Consider the following 25,167-nt stretch of genomic DNA (forward strand, 5'->3'; position numbering starts at 1 on the left):
AGAAGTCCACGGGAACAGTCCTGAGTGCTGCTTTCTGTCAGAGGACAGCCCTGAAGCTGAGAGCGGAGAATCAGCAGCAGAGCCTTTGTCCTTCACCCTGCATTCTCCAGGACAAGTATCAGCAATAATTCCAAGATTCTTAGCTCACCATAGCTACAGTCCTTTTGAGGGTCGTAGTGAGAACCCAGAAAGTGAGCTTCCTCTGACTGCTGGACAGTATTGTTTATTGTCTTTGGAGATGTGGATGAGGATGGCTGGTTTCTGGGAGAGCTGACAGATGGCACAAGAGGACTGGTCCCTTCCAATGTGGTTGTGGAAGTTTCCGATGATGAACTGGATACAACGATGCCTCTAGAGCTTTGTGATCTCCTGCTGGACACTGATGATTAAGTGGATGCAGAGATTCCATAACGCAGCAACATCCTGTAAAAATTCCTGCACTGATTCATCTGCAAGACTACCCCCTGCTCCACTAGATGTTCAAGTGGAGTGTGAGCAGGATGTGGATCAGCTCCTTCAGGAGCTCTGTGGTGACTGACAGTGTAACTGCATAGTCTTATATATTAAAAACAACAAAAAAAATGAACCAAAAAAACCCAATAAAACAAACAAAAAACCCAACGCTGTTCTTTTTCTTGGATACATTGACTTGATACTTTTTCTAGCTGAGACTTTGCAATGAGTCTTGAAGCAGATTTGAACTGGTAGAAGTTGGCAGTGTCTGCATTCCGTTCTCCTAATTTCCTTGCTGGTCGGAGTTAACGTGCCCTGCATCCGTTCCCCAGCTCCAGCTGTCTCCTGAATCATGAGAGCAGCCTTTCCATATTGTGAAAACAGCCCTTTCACATAGTTGGAGTGGATTCATGCTGAAGGACAAGATGCTTGTGGACATGTAAGCTCAGGAAAAGAATGTAGAGTCCATGGAAACTTGCTGCCAAACAACACTAAGAAAGAAGAATAGACTCCTGTTGTTGAAGATGGAACAGTAAAACAGATGCCCCAGCAAAACACAATGCCAGTACAAGCTGGTTGGGGCTACTCCCCCTGAAAAGGCTGGAAGTTCACAGCGAGGTAGACTACTAGCCCTCATTCAATGACTACCAGAGACCCCCACCATGTTTTTAGGACACGTGCTCAAGAGGGTGGGACAATATGTTAATAATTTCTCAGAATTCCAGCCCATCTTCATGGAATGTAATGAATATATGTATGCAATGTCTTTAAATACGTAACCATTGCTTTTCTCGGTGTGAGAGGTAGGAGGAGATATCCCCCTTGCATCTGGTGCCATAAGGAGCACACCTGGTTTATGACCTTACGTGAGTTATGAGTTTGATTCCACACATCACTCCCTTCACTATTAAGAGGACTAAGAACTTCTGTCACAGAAGGATGCCCATCTGCAAGGCTTACGTTTCATGCTTCTTCCTTCCTCTCTGCTTGGTAAAACTCCATGCTGGGCTCATTTGGAAGGAAGGCTTGGTGTTCTGATTTCTTGGACAGTCGTTACCTAAAGCCTGGAGTGCCTCTGTCAAGTGTGGCGGTGCAACTCCCGCTCCCCACACTCTCCCCCTTCTCTCAGGCCTCTCAGTGCACTTCTTCTCCTCAGACAAAAGGCGGAGAACCAGTACATGGAGGTACTCCTCCTCTTCCCTTGCCCCTGCTTGCCTCTGGGTAGCAAGGAGCAATGAATTGGAACATTAGGGGATGCCCTTGTTGTATCTGACTCCTGCTTTGTGCCCCATAGCCCAGGAACAAACCTGGAGACAATGATCTCCTGGCAGCCTGGGACATGTGTACACGAATCACGGCCCAAGTGGGGTAGCTTGGAATTTGTGAGTCCAGCAAGTTCTGGGCTTTGCACAACTGGTGGAAAGAACCAGAAGATTTTGCCATCCAAGGGGGCTGGTATGGAATAGGACCCATCAGATCTCAATCGTCTCAGACCCTATAACTGAGATTCTAAGCAAGTGTTAATATTTATAAATATCTGAAGGGAAGTGGGAGGAAAATGGATGAGGCGCACATCTTGGTGATGTGCAGTGGTAGGACAATGAGCAATGGCCCAGAACTTGAACACAGGAAGTTCCACGCAAACATGTGAAAGCCCTTCTTTATGGTCATGGTGGGGGAACACCGGGACAGGTTGCCCAGAGAGGTGGTGGAGGTTATGACCAGCATCTCCTCTGGGTTGGGATGCCTCTTAGGTACTGCCAAATCCTCGAGGCCATCTACCAGTGGAGGCCAGGGCAAAGGCGCCCCCCTGGAGTCAGACTTGATTATGATCTGATGAGGAATGGTGGTGGCCTGTTGTATTTGCTCCACACTCAGGTAGACGCAAATTGTAAGCAGAAGTCAACTTGCATTTCTTCCATCCACCTCCCTACTTATTTATCTGTTTTAATGATACACATTTGTTTCACAACTGTGGATGCTGAGATATTTTACTTTTCCACACTTCTTTTGTGTTTGAGTGTATGTTTGTGTATGAGTATCTGTACATTGATTTGGGATGTCCTGTTATTACGATAGCACTAATCTTGTCATCTGCAAATCCGTAATCAGGTCCCTGCTTAATTGTCACACATTTCATTAAATCACGTTATTAACCTCCAAATTGGTCCTCTGACCTGTCTTGTGTTATTAAGAGCTCTTAATCTGCTGTTAAACAGAACCGAGTGAAATACATTTGCCATTTCCTGCAATGCCAAATTAGAGGAGATGGCAAGATGATGAGCAAAGTCACCAAATAGTTACAAAAACAAGATGTCCAAACAAAGCCTGTATTCCCTGAGGTTTTGGCTTATGATTACTGGCATAAGCGGGAAGAGGTAGAAAAGCAGTTAGCTGATGCTGGAGGCACAACTGGATGGGAAAGGTAGATATAATCTACCAAACGTTGGAAGTGTGTCTGAAACCTGCCTGCCAGGGGAGGGGGAAACTGAACCACAAAGTACAGGAGCTGTTATTGTCATTAAAAATGCTTTACTCCTGCTCCTTCTTATTAGGGCACCTTTGGCTGTGAGAGAATGAGACTCTGCAAGTAGGGTGTAGAATAAATGCAGTGCAGTTACTTATTGACCAGTGCAACAGCAACAACAAAAGAAACACAGAGAAGCGTGAGTTTCAGAAAGGATTAGTGTGCTCAGCACTCAGCAAAAAGCCCCCGAGTCACTGCTGGCACACAGGCGTCAGCCTGGAGGGGTTGGATCAGCTCCCTGCAAACAGCCCTTGTGCTGCTGCACTGCATGGTGCCACCAGCTCCAGCACCCAGACATCACACAGGTTACTCCTTCAGCGTTTTTTTGCCTTTCTCTTCAATTCCCATGAAACTTTTTGAAGCCTTGGGCACTGAGCAACTTGGAAAAGATTAAACAAAATATCCTAAAGGGAATCTCCCTCCCTATTTTTTAGAGATGTAGAGGGGCACTCTGGGCTCCAAAGGAAGACACTATGTGTTGGGCCAGTGTCCTAACTGACCCTAACTGTGGTTTCACAATGGGGAGGGCCACACAGTAGGGCTGTTGGACAAGCAGCTCTTCCAGAATCGTGGAATTGCTCTCTTCTCCATTGTTTCTGTCATTTGACTATTCCAGCCCCTAAACCAATAGCGATCTCCCTGCTTGAAAGAGGGGAAGACCTGTGGATCCCAGACGTGTAGAGCCCAGAGGCTGTGACAGGAGACCTCCGCCCAGGTGAGGCAGTGGAGGGAAGGAGGAGGCTAGGGCCTGCAAAAGCCATCTCTGTGCAATATTTTGAGCACTCTATGCTATTTCTAGATTTCCTCCGTCGTCCAGCAGGAGATGGGACCACAGCTATAAAGGAAAATCTGCAGAAAAGTGGTGTGGCCCAAAGGCAATGGGATAGAGTCTCTGTGGGAACAACCAGAAGAGATGTGCAAGGGGGCCTGGTGCAAGGAGAGCACTTCAAGGAGCCACTGGGTAACCATCCGGGAGAGAGGGCGAGGGGCCCCCTGGATTGCAGTACAGGTCAAAAGCAGCACGAAGACCCAAGGAGCAAGGAAGCATGCCAGAAGAAAAGTCAGAATTCATGTGATGAGTGCGGGGAAAATTCCAACCTCGTTAACCACCTCCGCATCCACACAGGAGAGAGACCCTACAAGTGCTCCGAGTGTGGGAAGGGCTTTATAAACAGTTCTAAACTCAGCTTCCACAAGCACATCCACAGAGGAGACAGACCATCACAGTGCCCCAGGTTTGTGAGAACCTTCACAAGCAGTTCCTGCCTGATGACCTACCCGCACGTCCACCCAGGCAACAGAGGCTGCAGTGCTCCAAGGGTGGGAAGACCTTCAGCCAGAGCCCCAGCCTGGTCAAAGCCTGTGACTTTGCACAGTGATGAACCTTACAAATCCCTTAGGCAGAGGAAGAGCTCGGGGGCCAAAGTAAATCAGGGTCCCCCTTCCTTGCATGGGAATAACCCACACTGCTTTCTGGAGACACTGGAGACACGGTGTTGAGTGCGCATGCAAAGGAGGGTCCAGAGTAGGTTATGGCAAAGATACTGGAGACCCATGGGATGTCAGCAAGTGGGTCATTCTGCCGGGTGGCACAATTCGGCCACGCCTGCGTGCAGGGAGATGCCCGGGGAAGTCACCTCTTCTCACCCTCAGAGAAACCCATATGCCGTGGGGCAGCAGGTGAGGACCCAAAGGAAGCCTCAGCTGTATTGAGAAGTCACCAGGGAGGAAGAAAGTCTGTCTACAAGGAGTGTGGGAAGAGCTTCAGCTGCAGCTCCACCCTCGGCAGACCCCAGTGAAGCAACACAGGGTAGAGCCTCTTTGAGTGCCTTGACTGCAGGAAGAGGGATGTCCAGAACTGGGAGCTCACTGCACACCAGTGGATCCACGTTCAAAATGCTGTGAATGTGCAGCCTGTAGGAAGAGCTTCAGGAACTGCTTGACCTTCGTGAGGTGCCAGAACGTCTGCACTGGGGAGAAGCCGTGCACATGTGTGTGCTAACGAGTCCACGTGGCAAGAAGCCTTACAAATGCCTTGAGTGTGAGAAGGGCTTTATGCAGAGTGCAGAGCTCCTCACTTGCAGGAGATGGCACTCGTGGAAGAAGTGCTGAAAATGTCCCGAGTGTGGGAAGAGCTTCAAGCACATCTCCAACCTGGTCAAGTACCAGAGGTACTCAAGGTGGAGACCTTAGAAATGCCTGCAGTGCAGGAAGAGCTTCATCCCGAGCTTGAACCGCATTACACATTGCCTAATCCACAAGAAAGGAAGGCCCTACGTGTTTCTTGCCTGCAGGAAGTTTCTTTCAGGCCTCGTTTCTCATGGGAAAACACCCACTGGAGAGACCTTGAGGATGCTGGAGACCCCACAGATGAGGGAGACCCAGATGCTTCTCACCACACATGAAGAGGTTGCAAAGGAGATGGCATCGCTGACGCTCTCTGGATAAGGGACTTAACATCCCCTTTTCTCTGTGAGGTCTCCTTCACACCATGGAGTGCAGTCTCAGCACCCACTTTGTCACAGACTTCAAGCACAAACACCGTAAGCTCCAAATGTAACACATTCTACAAGGAAGGGGAGAGGCTTAAGAGATTAAAGGGATTTATTTCAGTGTAGAATGTGTGGTCCCGAGGGACAAGGAGCCAAAGGAGAAGATAAGGAGAAGCAGGAAAGGCAACAGAAATTGTGGTGCTGATGGTGGGGACTCTCCTGTCACAGAAGCCTGACTGGCCGGCAGCTGGAGGAGGCTGTCTGGGACAGGAAGCGCATCCCCAGACTGCTCATCCCAGCAGGAACTGGACAGGGCAGGGGGGCAGGGGAAGGGGGGGCCGAGGGAAGGTAGCTGGAGTGGTGGTGCGGGGTCACTGCCTCTGCAGCGCCCGGCTGGCCTTCAGGAGACGTGCTGGCCAGCAGCACCATGAGGTCACCAAGTGCATCAGCGGTGACATCACAGGAGGGGGCAGGCGAGGAGGGAGGCAGAGCCCCACCTGGGTGCTGGCTGCAGGTCCTGAGCATGGCAGCCGGAGGGCAAGGCTTGTTCCTTCTCATCTGTCCCTCCCTGAGCACACAGAAATGCTCCCTTGGCCTTCTCAGGGAACCTGAGAGGCTTGTCCAGGGCAGCTGGACACAAGAGGACATTGTAGAACTCTAAGGAGAGCAGCACTCTCCAAAGCGGGCCGCTGCTGCCCACGGCTATAGCTCCAGGGAAGCAGCAGCCACGACTCAAAGGCAGCAGAGAGGGAGCACTCACTGGGCAGTGAGAGGCAGCTCTGATGGACACCAGGGCTGCTGCTCCGTGTGGCATTTGGCTCTTAGTTCCTGACACCCTGAGCATGCTGGGTGAGCATGCTGAGGCTCCTGTCCACGATCCAGAAGAAACGCAAGGTGTAACCACCCCGAGCATCTCCATGCCCTTTGGCAGGATGCAGTGCTCTGCAGCAGCCCACCACAGGTCTCTGGGAGATCTCACCACCAGAAGGACATCTCTGGCAAAGCTCTTCCTCGGGCCCGGGGTCCCTCCAGAAGAAGAAGCAGGCAGAGACTTACTGAGACAGCAAACTCTTCGGGGGCGCTGCTGACTTCCCCACACGGAGAGACTGCCCTGGAGATGTGCCAGATGGTGAAAGCTCTGGGCTGGATTTTCTCTGGCAGCCGGATGACCACATGGCCCTGAGATCCTTGGAAAGCCCAGCAGCTGCCAGGAGAAATGTCAGGCAGCAATGAGAAAGACACGTCCATCAGCAGCGAGGCAAAGAGCCAACAGAGCTGGCTGTTCCTGTGGCAAGGAGCACAGAGTTTGCTTTCTCTATGGGCTGCCATTCTCCTCGTAAATGAACACTAGTCAAGGGACAGGAGGGGAATATCAAACGGTTTTGACAAAACATTTGGAGTCAAGCACCTTTCTCTGCTTGCCCAGAGCCAGCAGGGCAGCCCTCCCCAGCATCTGTCAGCTCATCACCCTCCCAACACTGTGCTGGAGCTGCAAAGACCAGTTCAGCCCTGGCCCTTCTTCAGGCTGCTCTGGCTAAGCAGTCCAGGGCTGGGGCTGGGAAATGTCTCCCACAGCTTCTGCAGACCGGCAGACCCACACAGCTCCCACTACCCTGCCACTCTGGAATGAGTCCCTCAGAAATGAGGGCTGCCAGCAGGGCTGCCAAGGACCAAGTTCCTCAGCAAACTGCCACCAAGAGATGCGGGCAGGTGGCAGCAGCTGGGCCCAGCTCAGTCCCCTCCTGATGGGAGGGTACAGCTCCCAGTAATGGCAGGTGGCAATAATGTGGGGAAGAGTGTGGGCTGAGCAATGCAGCTGGGCCAAAGGACTTAAGCCATTCTAAAACTCCTTCAGATATTTCTCCGACAGAAAGCAGAGCTTGGCAGGCTCTGGGGAGTACCAGACACAAAGCTGAGGGTAGTGAAGCTGTCTGTCTACCTGTGGTTTTCAGAGCCCAATCGAGCATCCAGATGTAGTTTTCAATCACCTTGATTGCATCTCTTGTCAGCTGCAGAATTTCCTAGCAACAAATTGGGAATGGAGAGAGAGCAGTGAGCACAAACACAAGAGGAGATCAGTGTGACCAGGGAGTCCTAGCAGAGAGCGAAGGAAAGACTCCATGTCCGTCCAGAAATCTGGCAAGATCTTCCCGAAAATATGCCCTGATGAGCCACTGGACTCCAGAGACACAGCAAAGGCCGTCTTTGGGTCCTGCCTGTTCCCCTTGTTGCCATCCTTCTGCCCACTCCAGAACAGCCTGGACAGGCAGTAGGATCATGCCAGGCCCTCTAGTGGTCCAGCTGCAGCAGGCCTGGAGAATGGCCCTTCCAGCTAAGCCTGACCTGCAAGTCTCTTGGAAGGGACAACGTCCAAGCCAAACCCAGCAGGTGCCTGGCTGGGGCCCAGCCCAGGGGGAATTCACAGCGCTGTACAGAGCACCCTGATCCCAGCTGTACCATGCAGCTAGCACCGGCTGCAGCTCACAGTGAGGGGAGCAGAGCAGCTCCAAGACACAAGAGAGGTTGAGCCCTGAGAGCCAGGTGTGGGGCGGGTAGCCAGAGCACAGAGCTGTCTCTGGAAGGAGCCAAGAGGAAGCAGGAGGGAGCAGCACCATTACCCCTCTCTTCTCCTCCTGGATCCCGTTGTTGCTGAGGACATCACCCACTGCTTGTAGAATGCTCTCCTTCCCGGCAGACATCTGAGTAATATTCACGTTCAGCTCCTGCCTTTTCTGCTTGAGCAAAACCAGTGAGATCCTGAAGGCAAAGGGAAAGCAGGTCTCGTTCAGCGTCCACCCTGCAGGTCGGAGCTCAAATGCCGTGAGGTGAAGGGTTATGGGGCTTGTACCCTTCCTTATCCCCCAGCCCCTTTTGTTCCTTCGGTTTGCCAAGGACTCCCTTCCACCATCATGGGTACAGATGGGAAAGGTTGGAGCCCTAGGCACGAGGCAAAGGAATGCAAAGAGCACACAGCCAGCTGAGGCCATGCTACAGAGCCAGGTGCATGGCAAGAAAGTGTTCTTACCCCAGAGACAGGAGCTCATCCACAGGTCCTGCTAACACTGCCTGGAAGAGAAGGGTATTCGATGGGAGAAAGCACAAGGAGCACGGCCAGGGCTTCCAAAGGAGCTTCCCGAGGAACCGCTGGCAGAATTTCCAGCTGCTTCCCAGCAGTTTGCAGAGGCTCCCTGCCCAAAGTTGGGCTCTTTAGCCAAGGGCAAACAGCAACCATCAGTACACTGGGAGGCTGAAAAGCCATCAGGGAAGACAGACAAGATCAAGGGGCTGAGTGCAGGGACACCTTTCTTCCTCCCGCTCTGCTTCCTCTCCTTTTTTTTTTTTTTTCCTATCAGTCCTTGTAGAGCAAGGGGATGATCACAGCCTGTCACTAGCAGTTACAGTCTGGCTGAAAGGCCACGAGTTGGGAAGACCAACAGGGAAACGTGCGAAAAGCAGCTGAATTTCAAGGGAGAGACATGAAGCCGACGAGTTCATCACCCTGCAATTACCAGCGCAAAGCTAGGGACGTTTTCACTACCTATTGAAAGAGGCAGCACCATTTTTAAAAAGTTATTCTTGCTTTTATTTTAAACAAAAATATTTTGCTTGTATTTAGTATATATTTCAACAGAAAATAAAATGTGGAATACGGTAATTACTAAAGGCATACCGTAAGTCCAGCTAATCAACATTCCAAAACAGGTATCGAGCCGTTCGGAACCAACTGCAAATACAGCACAATCCCACCTCTGAGTAGTTATAAAGCAGGTATGTCTAATCAGCGCTGCGCACACGCCAGATGCAGGGGGGGATATGCCCACCTAGCCTGCATGCCGGAGGGCAAGAAAGGCACATACTTAAAGACCAAGCTGCTTACATATGCATTAGATGTCCAAGAAAAGTTTGGGTTATTACAATGAGTCCCCAGAAGGACTGACAACCCCCCCCCCCCCCCCCCCGCCCCAAGTCTCAGCTCTTTTACACACGCGTGTCTCTCGGTGGTCTTTCTGATGAAGGTCATGGTGCTATTTTCTTGGGCTTGGGTTACGATGGGTGGCTCTGATTGGTCGTCTCATCAGCCACAACTCTGTTCACCAATCCGCCGCTTCTTTGTTAATTTGTGGTTTTACTCTTTGAGCCTGCTACCTTGCATTCCAGAGATAGGGGAGCTAACGATGTTACGTGCAAAGACAGGACACCCGCTGTCTGCACTAACTGTCCAAGTCCGTAGAAAAGCATCTGTTATCAGTAGTGAGAACCTGGCTTAGCAAGGTCAGATCTGCAGCTGCCGATTCAACACCTCATGAAGGCACATAACTTTTAGCCTAATCTGCTTTCCTCAATTCACAACCCCCAAAATGAAACCCCAGCATCCAGGATTTCCAGTTAGCAATGACTCATTCAGTCTCGTTCAGTCAGAGAAAGAAGCAGCCTGCTGCTCCGAGGTAACAACCACACAGGGCTCATGGCAACCAGTTTTTGGCTGTGGAAGCACTCCTGTATTTTGGGTAATGCGTGCATTACTCTTTCAGTAGTTGTGCCTCTGTTAGAAGAATGCAACAGAGCCCACCTTTAGGGAACCTGCAGAAGGACAGAGTTAGATAAAACAACTACCATCCTCACCCATGGAAACTCAACAACGATACCAGTTTGTGTTGTTTGCATGGGAAATTTTTGTCATGTTTCTTTGTCCTGAGATGTCCAAGCAACTTCAGAGTGCTTTTGTCTCACATGCTTTGTTCTGCTTTCCTTGTGCTGTCCACTCGTCATTTCCACCAACAGCAAGGGAGAGCAGCAAACTGATGGTTTCAGCAAATGTGCTGTTCTGCGTCTGTTCTCTACCAGAAACCTAACAGCACTACTGCCATACCTGGGCTCACAATGCCTTTGTCAATGGAGGATGGCAGTCTACGTATGCAAAAAGATGGCAGACTTGCAGCCCTGCCACAGAAGCCTTTCCTTCAAAGCCGCTCTGAGCCCTGAGGCACCTCACACAGCAGGTTCTCCTCCCACTGACTCATTTGTGGTCTAAAAAACCAAGATGGGAGCTGGCATCAAGAAGCTTAAGATGCCTTACTCTGTGGCTACGTCACCACCTCCCACTCTCCAGTCCCGTCTAGCCTTATTTCAGTCTCATACTACACTGGATGGGGACTGACCCATGAATCACATCACATGAAGTCCTGCTTATGACTCTTTGCTTGTAACACATCAGAAGCCCTTCCCTTCCAGTTTCCTCAGTTCCTCTCCATTGTCTGCGAAAGGTAAAGCATGGCAATGCCAGAAAACCAGACGACATACTCGGATGCCTTTGGTACAATCTCTGAGGAAGCATTACAGGTGATTCCTTTGTCTTTTGAGGCTTGTCGGTCAAGCCCTTATCGTTTCTTTTTGCTTTCCTTCTTGGGTTTCTTACTTAGCTGCGCAGCACTTGCCTTTGGTTTCTTCACCGCCTCCCAGGTCTTAGTCCCAGAACCATCCGAGTCCTACAGGAATCAATTCAGAAATAGTCAGGAAACTTTTTCAGGTAACAACTGGTTGACAGCTCGTTTAGGGAGCGCAGGTTTGGCTGCCAGAACTGGAAACCTCCTTCCTGACATTAAGGCAAACTAGAAACTCCATCTCTATCTCGTTCCCAGAAATCTAAAGTCGTTTCCTGCAAGGCAGTCCCAGCAGAGGGACACACTCTGCCTGGTGGTTAACAGGGCACATCAGCAGCAGGATGACAAGGTGAGCTTGGACCTAAAGGCTTCTTGCGTGCCATCGGGAACAGCATGCGCACAGAAGGAAGGACAGAACAAACTACAGCACTGTCACCAATGCCGGGGCACGCTGCCATAGGCAACAGCTACAAATTGTTCCCTCCCATCCTATTTTCTGTGCACGTGTATCAAGATCAGAGAGCACAACTTACTGTCTTACGGGACTGGGAAACTGGCAGGATAATGGCTAACACACAGAGAAGCTGGAAAATGGCTCCAAAGAAGAGTCCGTGGTGCAGCACAGTCTCCATCAGCGTGGGCTCAGGGATCTCCGGTGGGGAGTAATGCCGTTCAGCAGCCATAGTGCAGACAGCCTGCTGCTCTACTGTTCTCAAGGAGAGCGGCTTCTACAACAGTGAAAAAAAGAGTCACTACTTCTATTGTGCACTCTGCTGTTACTTTCTGCTGGCAAAAATTTACAGGCTAACTTTGAGAGGTATTCTGAAGATATCCTTGACCTACTGACCTAATAACAGAGAGGGACATGAAACTTGCATTTGCGTTGTCTTTTATCGCCTGCCGAAGAAAAGGGTCCTCAAACTTGAGTACTGGTACACATGGAGGTGAGGGGAAGGTGAGAAAAATAGGACAGGTGGACATAAAATAAGGGAAAAGCTTAACAGGCAAGAATAAACTTAGCCCCCAAGTTGATCACACATTCACAATGACTGTTTTATTAACACTAATAATTAACAACAATAATCTTAACAATATTCAAGTTCACGTTATACATTTTCACGTACCTTGTGTATGTATTCACAACCGTGCTGCTGCTGTGCTGTACGACACCAACTGCTGAAATAAAGCACACAGAAAGCGGATCTGTTGCAGACAGTGCCATGAGCTGTGTTTGAACAACACCGTGTTAGCGCATGGCTACAGTAAGTTACACCTACCCTGCAATGGCCACACAGGAAGTTTGTGACAGTCACAAATTGTTCTCCTGAGTCCCAACTCAATTTCTCAGCCACTCAGGCTCTGTTCCTCGATATTCTGCAGCGGAAAAGTCACAAGGCAGAAATTCAAATAATCAGAGATGTCATCAAACATCAAACGTTCTCATGGCAGTTGTACTCATTTGTACTCAACTGCACTCATAAAGCAGGTGTGTGCTTACCAAATGAGCAGCGTTTACATCCAGTTGATAGTAGCAATCTATGCCGAATGCTAAAATACGAAGAGTAACCTATGCCTAACACTAAAATATGAACAGTAATAATTCCTAACACTAAAACTAAACACTAATATCAACAACAAAACCAGGGACGGGGACCTAACACCTACAGGGGGGAGATGGAACTAGGGGCCCGCAGAACTTGGCTCCAGAGGAGCAACAAGATGGAGGAGGAGCAGGTGGTAAGCAGTGCCACCCAGCTAACGCCGGGGGTGGGGGCTGCACAGCAGGTAAGGAGCCGAGCGCCTGGACCAGCGATGGTGGAGCTGTGGGGCCTGGCACGATGGTGTGGTGCCAGGCCAGCTGTGCCGCAGGCGGATCCACCTCCATGGGCTCAGCATCATCTGGAGGTGGATCCACTTCCATGGGCTCCACATGGTTGGTCACAGTGGTGGTCCGGGTGCAACGGTATCAGACACTCCTCATCCTCCGCTTGATGTTCATGGCGGGCCCCCTCCTCCTCTTTGACTCTGGGGCCCCCAGCTCCCTCTTCCCATTTAAAATAGGGCTATCCCCAGCTCTCGCTCTTTTTGTACTGGACATGGCTGTCACCAGCCCAGCACTCTCAGAGGCAGTTGCGCTGGGTGGGGCAACAGGGACCATGGTGACAGCTGTGACATGGGGAAGGATCTGCAATGGCAACTGCGCTGCTGGGAGTGGTGTTCTGCATAGGATGAGGAGAGGGCTGGAGGACAGGGCACGGGATGGGAGGTAAAAGCTGTTCCCTGTGCTTCCCCCTCCAGCAAGCAAGAGGGCACAGAAGAGCCATCCCCGAGAAAAGGGCCCTCAACCTCCTTCACCCTCTCCCTCCTTCCACAGGGGAATCCCCTTTTGGGGCTGGTGCATGTGGCACACAACAGCATACTGAGGGATCTCCCGAGGTCAGCGCAAAGAACAGCAGGCTCCAAAGCAGACCTGACTACACCTGCTTCCTGGGAGACAGAAGCCCTGGCTACCATGTCAGCATCTAGCACCTCTTCCTGCATCTAAGGTTTGGGGATTCAAACATGAGCCCCCCAAGAGGGCCAATGCCATCCTGGCCTGCATTAGAAATAGTGTGACCAGCAGGAGCAGGGAGGTAATCGTCCCCCTGTACTCAGCACTGGTGAGGTCGCACCTCGAGTAGTGCGTTCGGTTTTGGGCCCCTCAATACAAGAAAGACATTGAGGCCTTGGAACGTGTCCAGAGAAGGGCAACAAAACTGGTGAGGGGTCTGGAGCACAAGTCTTATGAGGAGCAGCTGAGGGAGCTGGGATTGTTCAGTCTGGAGAAGAGGAGGTTCAGAGGAGACCTCACTGCACTCTACAGCTTCCTGAAGGGAAGCTGTGAGGAGGAGGGGTTTGGCCTCTTCTCCCAGGCAACAAACAGGACCTTTGCCACAAGCTGCCCCAGAGGAGATTTAGATTAGACACAAGGAAAAACTTTTTCTCTCAGAGAGTGGTCAGGCACTGGAATGGCCTGCCCAGGGAGGTGGTGGAGTCGCCGTCCCTGGTAGTGTTCAAGAGGCATCTGGATGAGGAGCTATGAGATACGGTTTAGTAGCTTGTGGTAGCAACGGTGATGGGAGGACGGTTGGACTAGATGATCTTGCAGGCCCCTTCCAACCTTGTGATTCTATCATTACCTACACTATAATGCTCAATTGAGTTTTGAACAAAACTTTCAGAGTCTCTGAGGAAATATGTTATGGAGAACAACCCTCCTCAACAAGGCTGTTTGTTACTCACCTTGCTTATAAAGCCCTTGCACTCAACAATCCCAACATAACATCTCTAGTATTTGCCAAAGCATCTTAGCCAGCCTTGGTGGCAAAGACCTGGTAGGTAAGAATTGCAGGACACAACTTTCAGAGGACACCCAGGTACCTGGAAGGATGTCAGTCACTGCAGACCCAAAGACATCATCAAAGCAGGCAGCATCATCAAAGCAGGCAGAAACACCATGCGCTCCGGACTGCTTCCAGTCTTAAAATCTCCCTCTCCCTCCCTCCAATCTACTAAGGCAGCCGTTCCAATGCAACAAACAGAATCACAGAAAACTTCAGCCCAGACTCGTCCCGCTCAGTGAAATCCAGAGCAAGTACATCTTTACAAACCTTCATCCTTGCCCACTCCCCCACTCAAACAGAGCACCAAGGCATGTTGCTCCATTCCTCACCTGGGGTTTTCACGGTACAAATTCCAACGGGGAGTCCTCTTTCAGACACCTGAAACACCAACGCACAAAACCACATCAGAAAAGGGAACGGATTTGTACTCCATGAAAACACAAAATCCCCTCCTCACAGCCCGCAAGTCACCCTTCTTTTTCCCACTTCTGTTTCAGGCACGACCAATCCCAGCCATGTGACCAGCACTGACAGCTCTCACGTAGGCTGCCAAGCAGCAGCCATGGCCACTTTCACCACCTGCCTCTGCCACAAGCTCACAGATGGCACAGCACACCGCGCTTGCATTCTGCACGAGCGCCACTCCTTCTGCTCATATGACTCAACTAAAGCAACAAAAAATGTCCCCACTCGAAAAAGGCTCCCAAACCTGCTTCAGTTCACAGCCTAAACTTTAGGCAAACCAGCTGGCTGCAGTTCAGCATTACAAGGACCAAAGCACACCAGGGAGTCACAGCTTGGCATCAGGCACAACCGCCCTCTGCCCTTACTTGAAGGCAGCATCCCTACCCTGTATTCACAGCTTTACACTTGCACATCCTTCCCTGAGAGGAAGCTGCCCCCGTGCCCAGCAGCACTTGCTGGCACTGTAGATATTGCTTCTGAAGGACAGCACCTCACATGCTGACTCCGACTATTTCTTAACTGTGCCATGTCACTATCAGGATTTTACAGTGAGTGAGCTACCGGCAAACAACAGGATACCTTCCTGCTGCACAGCACAGCACAGCCCAGCCAGAGCCGCACCACAGAATCGAGGGGGGGGCGGGGGGGGCGCTCAGGCTCTGCCTCGAGGCTTTGCCGGGTAACACCACATGTGGCGAGACGATGCTGTCGCCATCCTTGCTGCAAGATCAGGCCCCGCCACCCACAGCTTCGTGCTGTCGCGCTCCGGGCCTTCAGCAAAACTCCACAGAGCGAGGCCAAAAGCAAAACCTCCCCTCCAGACGTAGCCCTGCGCTTCCCGACAGCATCTCCAAGGCCCGCCACGATGGAAAGAACACAACGAGAGCAAGCGAGACGCCAGCTTCCCCTCCACGTACCAACGAAGAGCGACAAAGCACGAGAGCTCCCGCCGCACGACGGAGCACGGGGCTGCCACCGCCCTGCCCAAGGCAGCAGCGGCGCCGCCTGGGAGCCGCCCCGCTCGCCCCGGCCTGCGCTCCGGCACCCACAGCTCTCGCGAGGCCACGCAGCCCGCCTGCGAGCCGGGACCTGCCTCTCGGTGACCGGCAGCACCGCGAGCTCCTCTCCCGAGAGCCCCTCGACGCCCCCGGACTGAAGCCCGACCCCGTTCCCGGGACAGAACCCGCCCCGCCCGGCCCCGCTCACCGCCCTCCCGCCGCCATGCCGCGCTGCCCCGGAAGTGCTCTCCGCCGGCAGGAAGCACTTCCTGTCCCGCCCCTAGCAACCGCTTGCGGCGTCACGTTGCTAAGGGCGGCCTAGGAGCGGTCCGGGGCCTGGGAGGGGGGCGGGGGGGTGTCAGGCTGCCGGATTCCTCTCCTCTCGGATGGCTCCGGAGGCATGGAACGTCCCTTTCCTCTTTCCCCTCTCCCCTCTCCCCTCTCCTCTCCTGCCCCCCTTTTGGTTGCTTGATCTGCCAAATTATTTCTCCATTCTTGTGCAGTGTTACCTTTCTGATGACTTCTGCAGTGTATTATTGCAGTTTCTCATGCTTTCTCTTTTTAGACACTTCTAACAACTTCAGAATCTCAGGAGTGTGCCTGATTCCTTTCCCTCGAGTTGTTAACAGCCCTGTTCCTTTCCACGTAGCCCCACGAGTGTGTACAACACCAAAAGCATGCTCAGAATCAGACCAGATATTAGCTCTTTTGCCTTTAGCCAGCTTAAGGGCTCTCATCAGAGCAGTAATTTCTGCCTTCTGTGCTGATGCCCCAGCTAGCAAAGGCTGTGCTTCTATTATGTCCTGATAAGTGGTAACAGCATATCCGACTTTGAGCTGACCTTGTTGTACAAAGCTGTTCCCATCCACGAACCGGGTCACTTCTGTGTCCTTCAAGGGCTGGTCCCTTAGGCCCAGGCAGCTGGAGTGCACTTCAGTTGTCTGGAGACAATCATGCGCTATGGGTTCGGTTGTATTTCCCCTGAGGAAGGAAGCTGGATTTACAGTGTTAGCTGTCATAATAACTACATCATCCTGTTCGACCAGGATTGCCCGATATCCTAGGAATCGGGAGGTGCCCTTTTTGTTCTAAAACTGTGGTAACCGTATGTGATACAAGCACAGTTATTCTTTGACCCACGGTAAATTTTCATGCTTCCTGTATATTTAGGATTACTGCTGCTACTGCTCTCAAGCAGGCAGGCCAGCCCATGCTTACCTCATCCAGCTGCTTAGAGAAGTGAGCGACTGCCCTTCTGTATGGCGCCAGTTCCTGCACCAGGACGCTCATAGCTATTCCTTGTTTTTCATGTGAAAATAAAATAAGTGCATTGGTCACATCTGGGAGTCCCAGGGCAAGGGTCTCCATCAATCTCTGCTTTAGTTCCCAGAATGCTCTCTCAGCTTCTCCACTCCAAGTTAATTTTGCTGGATTTTTCCTCAGCAGACGATATAATGGTTCTACTAATAGTCCGTAATTATGAATCCATAATCAGCACCATTCTGTCACTCCTAAGTCCACAAGTCCTTTGCCGTAATGGGCTTGAGAGTTCTACATATTGCTTCATGCTGTCCTTCTGACAATATGTAACCTAAGTAGGTTACTTGGGTCTGCACTATTGGGGCCTGCTGCTGTGATAATCTGTATCCACTTAGCCCCAGGGCATTGAGCAGCCTTACTGTCCATTGATAGCATTCCTCTTTGGTCTCCGTTGCAACCAGGACATCATCTACATACATACACTCCTCCAGTTCCTTGGCTAGCTGATTTCCAAAAAAGTTGGGGCTGTTCTTAAAACCCTGGGGTAACACTGTCCAGGTTAACTGAGTTTTTCTTCCTGAATCCGGGTTTTCCCACTCAAATGCAAACAATTTTTGACGTTCTGCAGCCAAAGGGAGGCAGAAAAAGGCATCTTTCAGACCTAACACTGTAAAGTATTTCCATTCTTGGCCTGAGTCTAGTTAACAGTGTATAGGGGTTTGCAGCTACTGGGTGTAAATCTTCCACAATCTTATCTATGGCTCTTAGATCCTGAACTTTAGCCTTTCCAAAACAAAATGGAGGACAAAATCCTCCAGCTGCCCTTGCAGGGTTCAGGCACTCGTTTGAGCCTGGACGTGAGTCCTAGCCCTTTTCAGAATTAATTGTTCTTCTGTCTCTGTGACCTCACCCAGCACCGCGTCTGTACCCGCCCACTCAGGATGCTGCTTTTAGTGTCGTTTCAAATCTTTTAGCGACCCTGAGCGGATCGCTCCTATACTCCTGAACTACACATTTCCAGTTGTCTAAACCACCTGTTGTAAGTGGTATCTTAATTCCAATGGGTCCCCTAGAACCCACTGCTTGCCTGAGAGGAGTCTGCGTAGTCGTTCCTACTTTGCTACGAGCACGGGCTGGGATCGGCAAAAAGCCCCTCACTGCCCGTTCATTTCCTTTTCCTCCTTCCTGGCTTTCTGCTCTTACAATGTCACCTTCTTTGTTTCCCTGCTCTCTTTCCTTCTCATAACGGGGAACATAATCCTCCAGCCTTTCCCGTGTTTCTCTAACTTTTAAACATCTTTCTCCAATGCTACATGCTGAATAACATCCTCTCAGTCTTTCACCCTTTCCTCTCTTTTCCTTCTCTAAGGCTAATACTAAAGAATCTTGTGGAGCCAGATTAATCCCACATTCCTTTTGCCATTCTGGATGATTTCTAGGAGTAAAAAACATATCCGCATATGCTACTTCATCCCATTTACTTTCCCTTCTTAGAAACAACATTAACCAAAGGAGTATTTTATAATTTCACGTTCCATTAAGGACCCAGCTTTTCCCTCCCTCTAATTTAAACAACGGCCACCACTGATAACAATATTTAATAAGAGTTTTCGCTTCCAATGTTCACCCTGGCTCATCAGCAATGTCCTTCCAGTGAGCCAAGATACAACCCAGGGGGGTCTTTCTCGATATCTCTTTTGACACCCTTTGCCCCATAACAGTTGCTTATCCTAGCTGGTCTTAGGTATCAGGTGAAAATCCCTTGTCTTTTGCTGGGTAATGGAGTCCACCTACTTCCCCAGGGCATGGGAACACCAAATTACCTGGACAAGAGTTGTAACCGATGTCCCCCATCAAAATGGGGGGACCTTTACAAAAATTCTGTTTGCTGGCTAATGGGACTCCACCTGTTCTTGAGCTTCCCTGTGTACATCTCCTGTCCTCCAGCTAAAGTCCACTCAAGTTATGTAAAAAGACTTCTTTTCACAATATAGAAAAGCTGTTTTCATGATTCACAACCCTGCCTGTGGCAGGGATTTTGGAACTCAAAGGTCCCTGAGGTCCCTTCCAATCCACGCCATTTGATGATTTCTATGATGACTCGTACAATGATCTCTGTGATTTCTAATCTATGACTGCCACAGGGCAGGCTGCCATCTATTCACCTGCAAGCGTAAGCATTGTACTGATAGCCTTTGCTACCATGTCATGTTTCTCCCAGATGTGCTCAGTGCTGGAAACTCCCCCTTCCAGGTGCTTCCTTCCCTCGCTGCCTGCCCTGATTCAGGGCAGTAGCCTAGAAGAGCTCAAGGACAACTCTTCGCATATCAAGCCTCCCCAGCCCTTCTCTGTTCTGGCCAGAGCCTGGCTGACAGTCCAACTAGAAAAGCAAGCTGAGGCTGGGACCAAGGAGTCCCTCACTGGTGTGCAGCTGTCCAACAACTTCCCTTGCACAAAATGCTGGCCTCAGCCCTATGCACTAGAACCCAATGGAAATGGTCAAAACAGCTGCTTTTGCACAGGGTGTTTTTATTACTCAGAAAGTGGGGTCTTCCAGGGAACCTCAGCCCTGCTGACACAGGTAACCGGGGCACTAGATGGCTATGGGGAACCCCGAGAACCACGGGTATCTGGGGAAGAGACACTGTCCATGGGAGAGCTGCTGGGACACGTGGGCCAAAGCGAAGGGTCTGTGCGGATTTTGCTGCAGAGGTATTCAAACTCGGCTTCAAAGGAGGAGGGGAACGGGCTGGATCCGCTGTACAGGTTCTTGTTTTCTTGGGCAACTACATCATCTTTTGTTGCCTCTCCCAGCTCCACTCTGCCTTCACCTCCAGACTGGCCTCTCTCCCGCACACTGTCAGGATGAGCTTGTCCTGGAGTTGTCTCTGCTCTCTTGCACACTCTGTAAAAATGAGTTTTCAGAAAGCGATACTCACTGATGGGAATTAAGAGGACACTTAAAAGACATTGCAACATTAATCCTAGCAGCATACTGCCAGCAGCTGATTTGGCCATCCAGGATCCTGGCACCACAAATGCAGCAATAAAGTATTTTGGGGAAAAGCCAACTCACGGATATTTTTGCCACATCCACGACACAGCAGTACAAGTCATCACCAGCCCAGACAGCAGCACTGTTAAAAGCAGTGCAATCACTAGGAAGAAGAGCACTTGTACAAACTCCTGAACCGCAGCCCTTGTGTTTTTCCCAGCATTCATCCCTGGAAGAAATGAGACATGTCCCATGTTACCTTCACCTGCACTACAGACAATCTCTCGGTGTGCTTTATGGACCCAGGAGATTTTCATCAGTGGGTACCTCTGTCTCTGGTGAGCTAGCACAGGGCACAGCCGGAGCCAGCCCAGGGGAAAAATACTCCTGCAGGCTCCTACCACACAGGACCCCGCTCATCCAAAAGGGCAAAGCTCACAACTCTCTGGGAACTGGGAGCAGTGGGAGGTGAGCAGCGTCACAGAGGTCTGCATGCATCTTCTCCAGCACGCTGCTGGAACAACTCAGCAAACCCCACTGAGGTCAGCCATTTTCAGAGAGCCACCCCTGGCTTCTTTTACACGTGCTCTGTGCTCATACGCTCAGGTTTGGCTGCTGACCTGGGGTGCAAGAGCAGGCAGGAAGAGCCTGCAGGCACACACTGACTCTGGTTAGTGACTCTGGATGACCACAGGACAGAAATTACCTGGCATGCCAGTCGTTGGCGCTATCTGCGTTCCTCTGTCCCAGACTGGCAGCGTGGGATGGCTGCCTTCCTGCAGCGCGTCCTGTGCAGTTTGTTGGTCAGTCCCTTTAGAAAGAAAGAGGACAGTGGGATTGGATGTGATGTGTTCTCATCAGGAACTGAGCTACTCCTATCCTGAGCTCAGGCAAAGTCTGCTGGTCCCAGTCCCCCAAAGCCACTGCGACCCCCCTCCGCTGCCCAAGGGCATTTGGGCCCTCCCAGGAATTGGAAGGTGCCGAAATCTCTCACGCCTCCGGAGGAATCAGCTCCTATGCAGGGCCCTCACGCACTGTGCTGTGAGCATCACCAACCATCGTGTTCCACCCATCACAGCCAGGCAGATGCAGGCTGAAATTCAAGCTCCAGCAGAAACATCTCCAGAATCAGCATCTCCACCTCGTTTCCAGGATTAGCAAAGACAGCCAGCCCTGCTTGGGATGCTCCTCCTGCCTTGAACTTGCTCAGCAGCAGAGAGGGCTTTGTATGAACAGAAGCACAGCACTCGCCACTTGCTGCCACCGGGCTGCCAATGTCTGCACAAAGCAGCTCTGACAAATTAGTCATGCTGGGGGAGCAGCTGTCTCTGGGTCTTGGCTGGATGCAGAAGTGGCAGCAGACCATCTCTGGTGCTTGACAGTCCTGCAAGGTGTTACATGGAACACCACCACAGCACGGCTCTGAGAGATCCCTTCCTGCTGTGCAGGCTACAGCTTATCCACACATATATCAGACCTCAGCTTCCCAAGTCTCACAGTGAACAGACTGAAGTATACCCACCACGCGCTGCCTTCTCCATTTCCTTCAGCAGTTCCTTTAGCACACGAGATGACCTCTGTGAGTATTTTCCTCTTCTAGATGCATCCTTTCCTTTTTCCAGACCTAACAGAATGTGTGAAGTTACATCTCCTGTGCAGGAAGTTTTGAAGATCAGCGGTGAGTCAGTGAAGTCAGTAAAGATAAACTACTCACCCCTGGGATTCCAGCGGGGCTCCAGCACAGGAAAGAGCCGAGGACTTGGCAAGGCCTTCCCGGGGGGCACTTCTGCAACCAAAGACCCATGAAAAGTTTCCATCACACACAATGGCATAAGTGCACTGCAGAGCATACCAGGGGATCGTGCAATGAAAAGACATACACCACGCAGGACTACACTCTCACATCTGCCGAGAGACCTGGCTGACTTGTGGCCTTTGAGCTGTCAGCTGTCAAAGGATCTAAATAGCCATGACATACCCATGTGATATGATGGACTCCCATGTGTTCTGGATTCTTGCAGTCAGAATGACAGAGGATGCAATTAAAACAAGGGACTCCTTCATGGCACTGTTCTCTCTCTTCCACTCAGGAGCATCTTTTCAACAGTTCCTGGGTGCCTGCAGTGGCACCACAATTGTACAAAACTAGCCACGTGTAGCGGCCAGAGGAAAGCTCTCCTGGAGCTCAACCCAGCTTTAAACTCAACTGAACCATGCCTGCTGGCTCTGCAGAAGGCACTCAAAACAGCTCAGGGCAGGAGTGGCCGGCAAAGACAGCTTTGCAAGGCAAAGCATGCCACACACACCACTCATCCTGACCCAAATCCTCCCTTCTCTTCTGCAAAGGAAGTACATTTCACTTGGAAAAAACATGAAAACCTAAATGCTCGCCCCTTTTTGTGATCTACCTACGAGACTGCACTGAGTCTTGTGGACCTGATTAAACTGAGACTTTGACAAGCCACTGCCTCTAGACACAGCTGTAATCGAGGGCAGATGAGAAACGCTCCCACTGCATGTTGTGATCTCCCTCTTCCGTAGTAACCAGCAGTGTCTGGAAGGGGCTCCGGTAATCACCTGGGATGCAGGCGTGGGATGAAAGATCCAGAGGTGCACAGGAGCCAGGTGACCTGTTGGCCTTTGAAAGTTGCTGAAGCAGCATTCCAAATAGTCTTTCCAGGCCACGTGAAAAGACTCTCAGGGACCTCACAGAAGAACATTCATCCCCTCGAGGCTTCATTACTGGGAGACCTCTGATGCACAAAGGCAAAGCCAACACCACACTGGGAGCACGTAGCACCCAAGAAATCATAAACACCCATGCTTCTCACAGAGAAGAACCCGCTGGCCAATGAAAAGATGAACCACTGCTGAACTATCACAACCAAGTATGAACAAATATTGAGAAAATGAAGACTGGTGACTTACCTCCAGCATCCATACCAGGCTCAGGGTCAGGATTCCACTCTGCAGATTGACCAAGAGGGCCTGCAGGCACAAGTGTGATCAGACGCAGGTGAGGAGAGCTCCCACTGCAAACTGGAGCCTACATTTCTTGAGTGACCTGCAGGGTCTGGCAGCAGGTCAGGGAATGACCCACATACAAAGGTCTGGGTGCTCTCAGCTGATGGCAGGGGTAACCATCCCACTGATATGTGGCAGCTCTCCAAGTAGCAAAATACTTATGACTTATCTGTGCAAGCCCTTCAAGGCGTAAGCACATTAGGAAGACCTTGACAGGATCTTCAGTAAAATTATGAACAGTTAGGGCATGCATTTTTCTGCCTTTCAGGAAACATACGCTCACAACTTACCTCTAGGTTTCCCCTGAGGCGCAAAATCTGGATCCAGACGAGCATCTGGAGAGGGAATACCAAAGGCATCATCTAGAATCAAGAAGAACAGATGAGAGTAGTTCCCATTGCACGTTGCAGTCTTCTCCCTTTGTAGCCAGAGGTGGATCGTGGAAGAAAGAGTCAGCTCGTGATTGCCAAAGTTGCAGGGTGTCCAGGATGACCTGTTTGGCTGGCACCTGGCAGCTTACAAAATACTCTCTCCCCGGCCACGTGCAACATGCCTCACGGACCGTGTGGAAGAAGACACAGCCCCTCAGGGCTTTCTTACTGGGAGATCTCTCATGTATACAAAGGAAGGTCACGCTGGAGGAAACCATGCCTGTCTCTTCCTCTGGGCTGTGGGCCAGGGCTGTGCTGAAAACTGGGATTCGACTACGGGGAGTACCATGAGGCCGGGTCAGAAACGCTCATGCTTTTCCCAGCACACATCTTCTAAACTTCCCCCCAGGACATCTCCCAGAATGAAGGCTGTGCTCCGGCCAGCAAGAGGCCAAGTCACGGCCCAACATGGCTGGAACCAGCCCTGGGGAGCAGAGCTGCCACGGGCTCCTTCCTGACCCCTGAGGTGCTACCCGTCACCATCTGCCCACCATGGAAAGCAGGCCCCAGGGAACTGTGCTGTGGGGCCATGGGGATACAGCCTGACTTTTTGCCCCCAGTGCTGCTCAGTTTTGGCCTCGTCTCTGCCCACCCACCTGCTCCCGGTGCTCGCCACGGAGCAGCAAAGCTCTCCTGGGAACACATGGTGGTAAGTAGGAGGACGACGACGAGACCGACAGGGGCCATGGCCCCCCACACTCGTGCCATGCTGCCACCACAGCTGCTGCAGCCACAGCAAGTGCTGCTGTCAGGGCAGGCACAGAGTGATCCTCTAGCATGGGACAGATGTCACAGATGGGCCTTATGACCTCACGGCACAGCACAGCAAGGCGGGGCATTGCAACTTCATGGCCTTGTGATGCTGGGTGAAGGCTCCCTGTGTACCCCTTGTCTTGTGATGCGCTGCACCAGGGCTGCTTGGGGCACCTCATCTGGGGAGAGCAGGGTCTATTTGGGTGCAACCGTGGCAGCGAAGCTGCAGTGTATCCACCTCTCTCAGTGAGCACATCCTGTTGGGCAGCTCAGGAGGGTGAGAGTCCTCCCAGGGTAGGCGCAGAGCTCTGTCCCTTGCTGTGGGCACCATCATGATGGAGGACGATTCCCTGACACCTAGAAAAAAACCACAGTTGAGATTTTTCACAGCTACATCATAGAATCACAGCACCAGAGAATGTCTTGGCTTGGAAGGGACATTAAAGAATTGGTACGTCCAACCCCACCACTGTGCGCAGGGATGCCACCCACTGGGCTAGGCAGCCCAGGACACACCACCCAACCAGGCCTTGAACACCTCCACGGATGGGGCATCCACAACTTTGCTTGGCAAACTTTTATAGTGCCTTGACAACCTCAAGAAGGAATTTTTTCTTGCTCAGCGGGCCCATGACACCCCAGGCCAACAAGGAAGAGATGCAATACAGAAACAGGGTCTGGATCAAGGACGCTATTGCACAGGATATCCATGAATGTGAAACTTGCCCTGAAAACCAAGCAGATAAAGCTTCACTAGCATGGACGATGATGTCTGAAAAATAAATACGGGGAGGTAGGTTATATGACCTTCCCACAAACCTGGCAAGTTTTGTGTCATGTCCTTACATGTTTTTTGAATAGACCTGATTGACTTTCCTTTGTCCTCATCTGTTTGCAGTTCTTCAGATTGACAGCTCAAGATGAGTGTCTCCTATGAGCAAACTCATTATTTTCCATCCCATCATTGTTATCAGTTGCCATAACCTCAACGGTTACGCAACTTGA

The 25,167-nt window shown here is 51.2% G+C and overlaps 3 protein-coding genes and 1 long non-coding RNA gene across 19 annotated transcripts in view; all 4 read right to left on the bottom strand.

Annotated features, from left to right (window-relative positions):
- Positions 1-15,943, bottom strand: part of LOC121106444 (protein MANBAL-like) — a 176,242-nt gene extending 160,299 nt beyond the window's left edge. The window contains exon 1 of the mRNA XM_046943227.1: positions 15,619-15,943. The gene's annotated coding sequence lies outside the window, so the exon portion shown is untranslated. The remainder of the gene's footprint in view (positions 1-15,618) is intronic.
- LOC777017 overlaps positions 1-25,167 on the bottom strand; it is a 515,269-nt gene that overhangs the window by 148,963 nt on the left and 341,139 nt on the right. For 4 of the 6 annotated variants that reach the window (XR_005860685.2, XR_005860686.2, XR_006939619.1 and 1 more), the window contains exons 3-10: positions 24,401-24,519; positions 23,269-23,340; positions 22,883-22,942; positions 21,669-21,740; positions 21,477-21,578; positions 20,661-20,765; positions 20,036-20,183; positions 19,469-19,864 (exon numbers count right to left, since the gene is read on the bottom strand). This is a non-coding gene — a long non-coding RNA (uncharacterized LOC777017). Of the gene's footprint in view, positions 1-19,468; positions 19,865-20,035; positions 20,184-20,660; positions 20,766-21,476; positions 21,579-21,668; positions 21,741-22,882; positions 22,943-23,268; positions 24,520-25,167 lie in introns of those variants that run through there. The other 2 variants (XR_006939618.1, XR_005860687.2) reach the window with 2 other exon arrangements.
- Positions 807-10,875, bottom strand: LOC121106468. 2 transcript variants are annotated; one of them, XM_040702593.2, is made up of 2 exons: positions 7,412-10,875; positions 807-944 (listed from the first exon to the last, which is right to left on the bottom strand). In XM_040702593.2, the coding sequence occupies exon 1, from the start codon at positions 8,514-8,516 to the stop codon at positions 7,548-7,550; it is 969 nt and encodes a 322-aa protein (XP_040558527.1). In that variant the 5' UTR covers positions 8,517-10,875; the 3' UTR covers positions 807-944; positions 7,412-7,547. The 2 variants fall into 2 exon arrangements, with proteins under 2 accessions (XP_040558527.1, XP_040558526.1); XM_040702592.2 differs by lacking the exon at positions 807-944 and adding an exon at positions 4,381-6,676.
- On the bottom strand, positions 9,032-15,943 carry LOC121106456 (protein MANBAL-like). Of its 10 annotated transcripts, none has more exons than XM_040702644.2 (7): positions 15,908-15,943; positions 14,566-14,614; positions 12,131-12,227; positions 11,978-12,026; positions 11,701-11,782; positions 11,387-11,581; positions 9,032-10,958 (listed from the first exon to the last, which is right to left on the bottom strand). In XM_040702644.2, the coding sequence occupies exons 6-7, from the start codon at positions 11,534-11,536 to the stop codon at positions 10,851-10,853; spliced, it is 258 nt and encodes an 85-aa protein (XP_040558578.1). In that variant the 5' UTR covers positions 11,537-11,581; positions 11,701-11,782; positions 11,978-12,026; positions 12,131-12,227; positions 14,566-14,614; positions 15,908-15,943; the 3' UTR covers positions 9,032-10,850. The 10 variants fall into 10 exon arrangements, with proteins under 10 accessions (XP_040558578.1, XP_040558576.1, XP_040558577.1 ...); XM_040702642.2 differs by having other exon boundaries at positions 11,978-12,029; XM_040702643.2 differs by lacking the exon at positions 11,701-11,782.

This window comes from Gallus gallus, chromosome 6, assembly GCF_016699485.2.
Source record: "Gallus gallus isolate bGalGal1 chromosome 6, bGalGal1.mat.broiler.GRCg7b, whole genome shotgun sequence".
Classification (NCBI taxonomy): domain Eukaryota; kingdom Metazoa; phylum Chordata; class Aves; order Galliformes; family Phasianidae; genus Gallus; species Gallus gallus.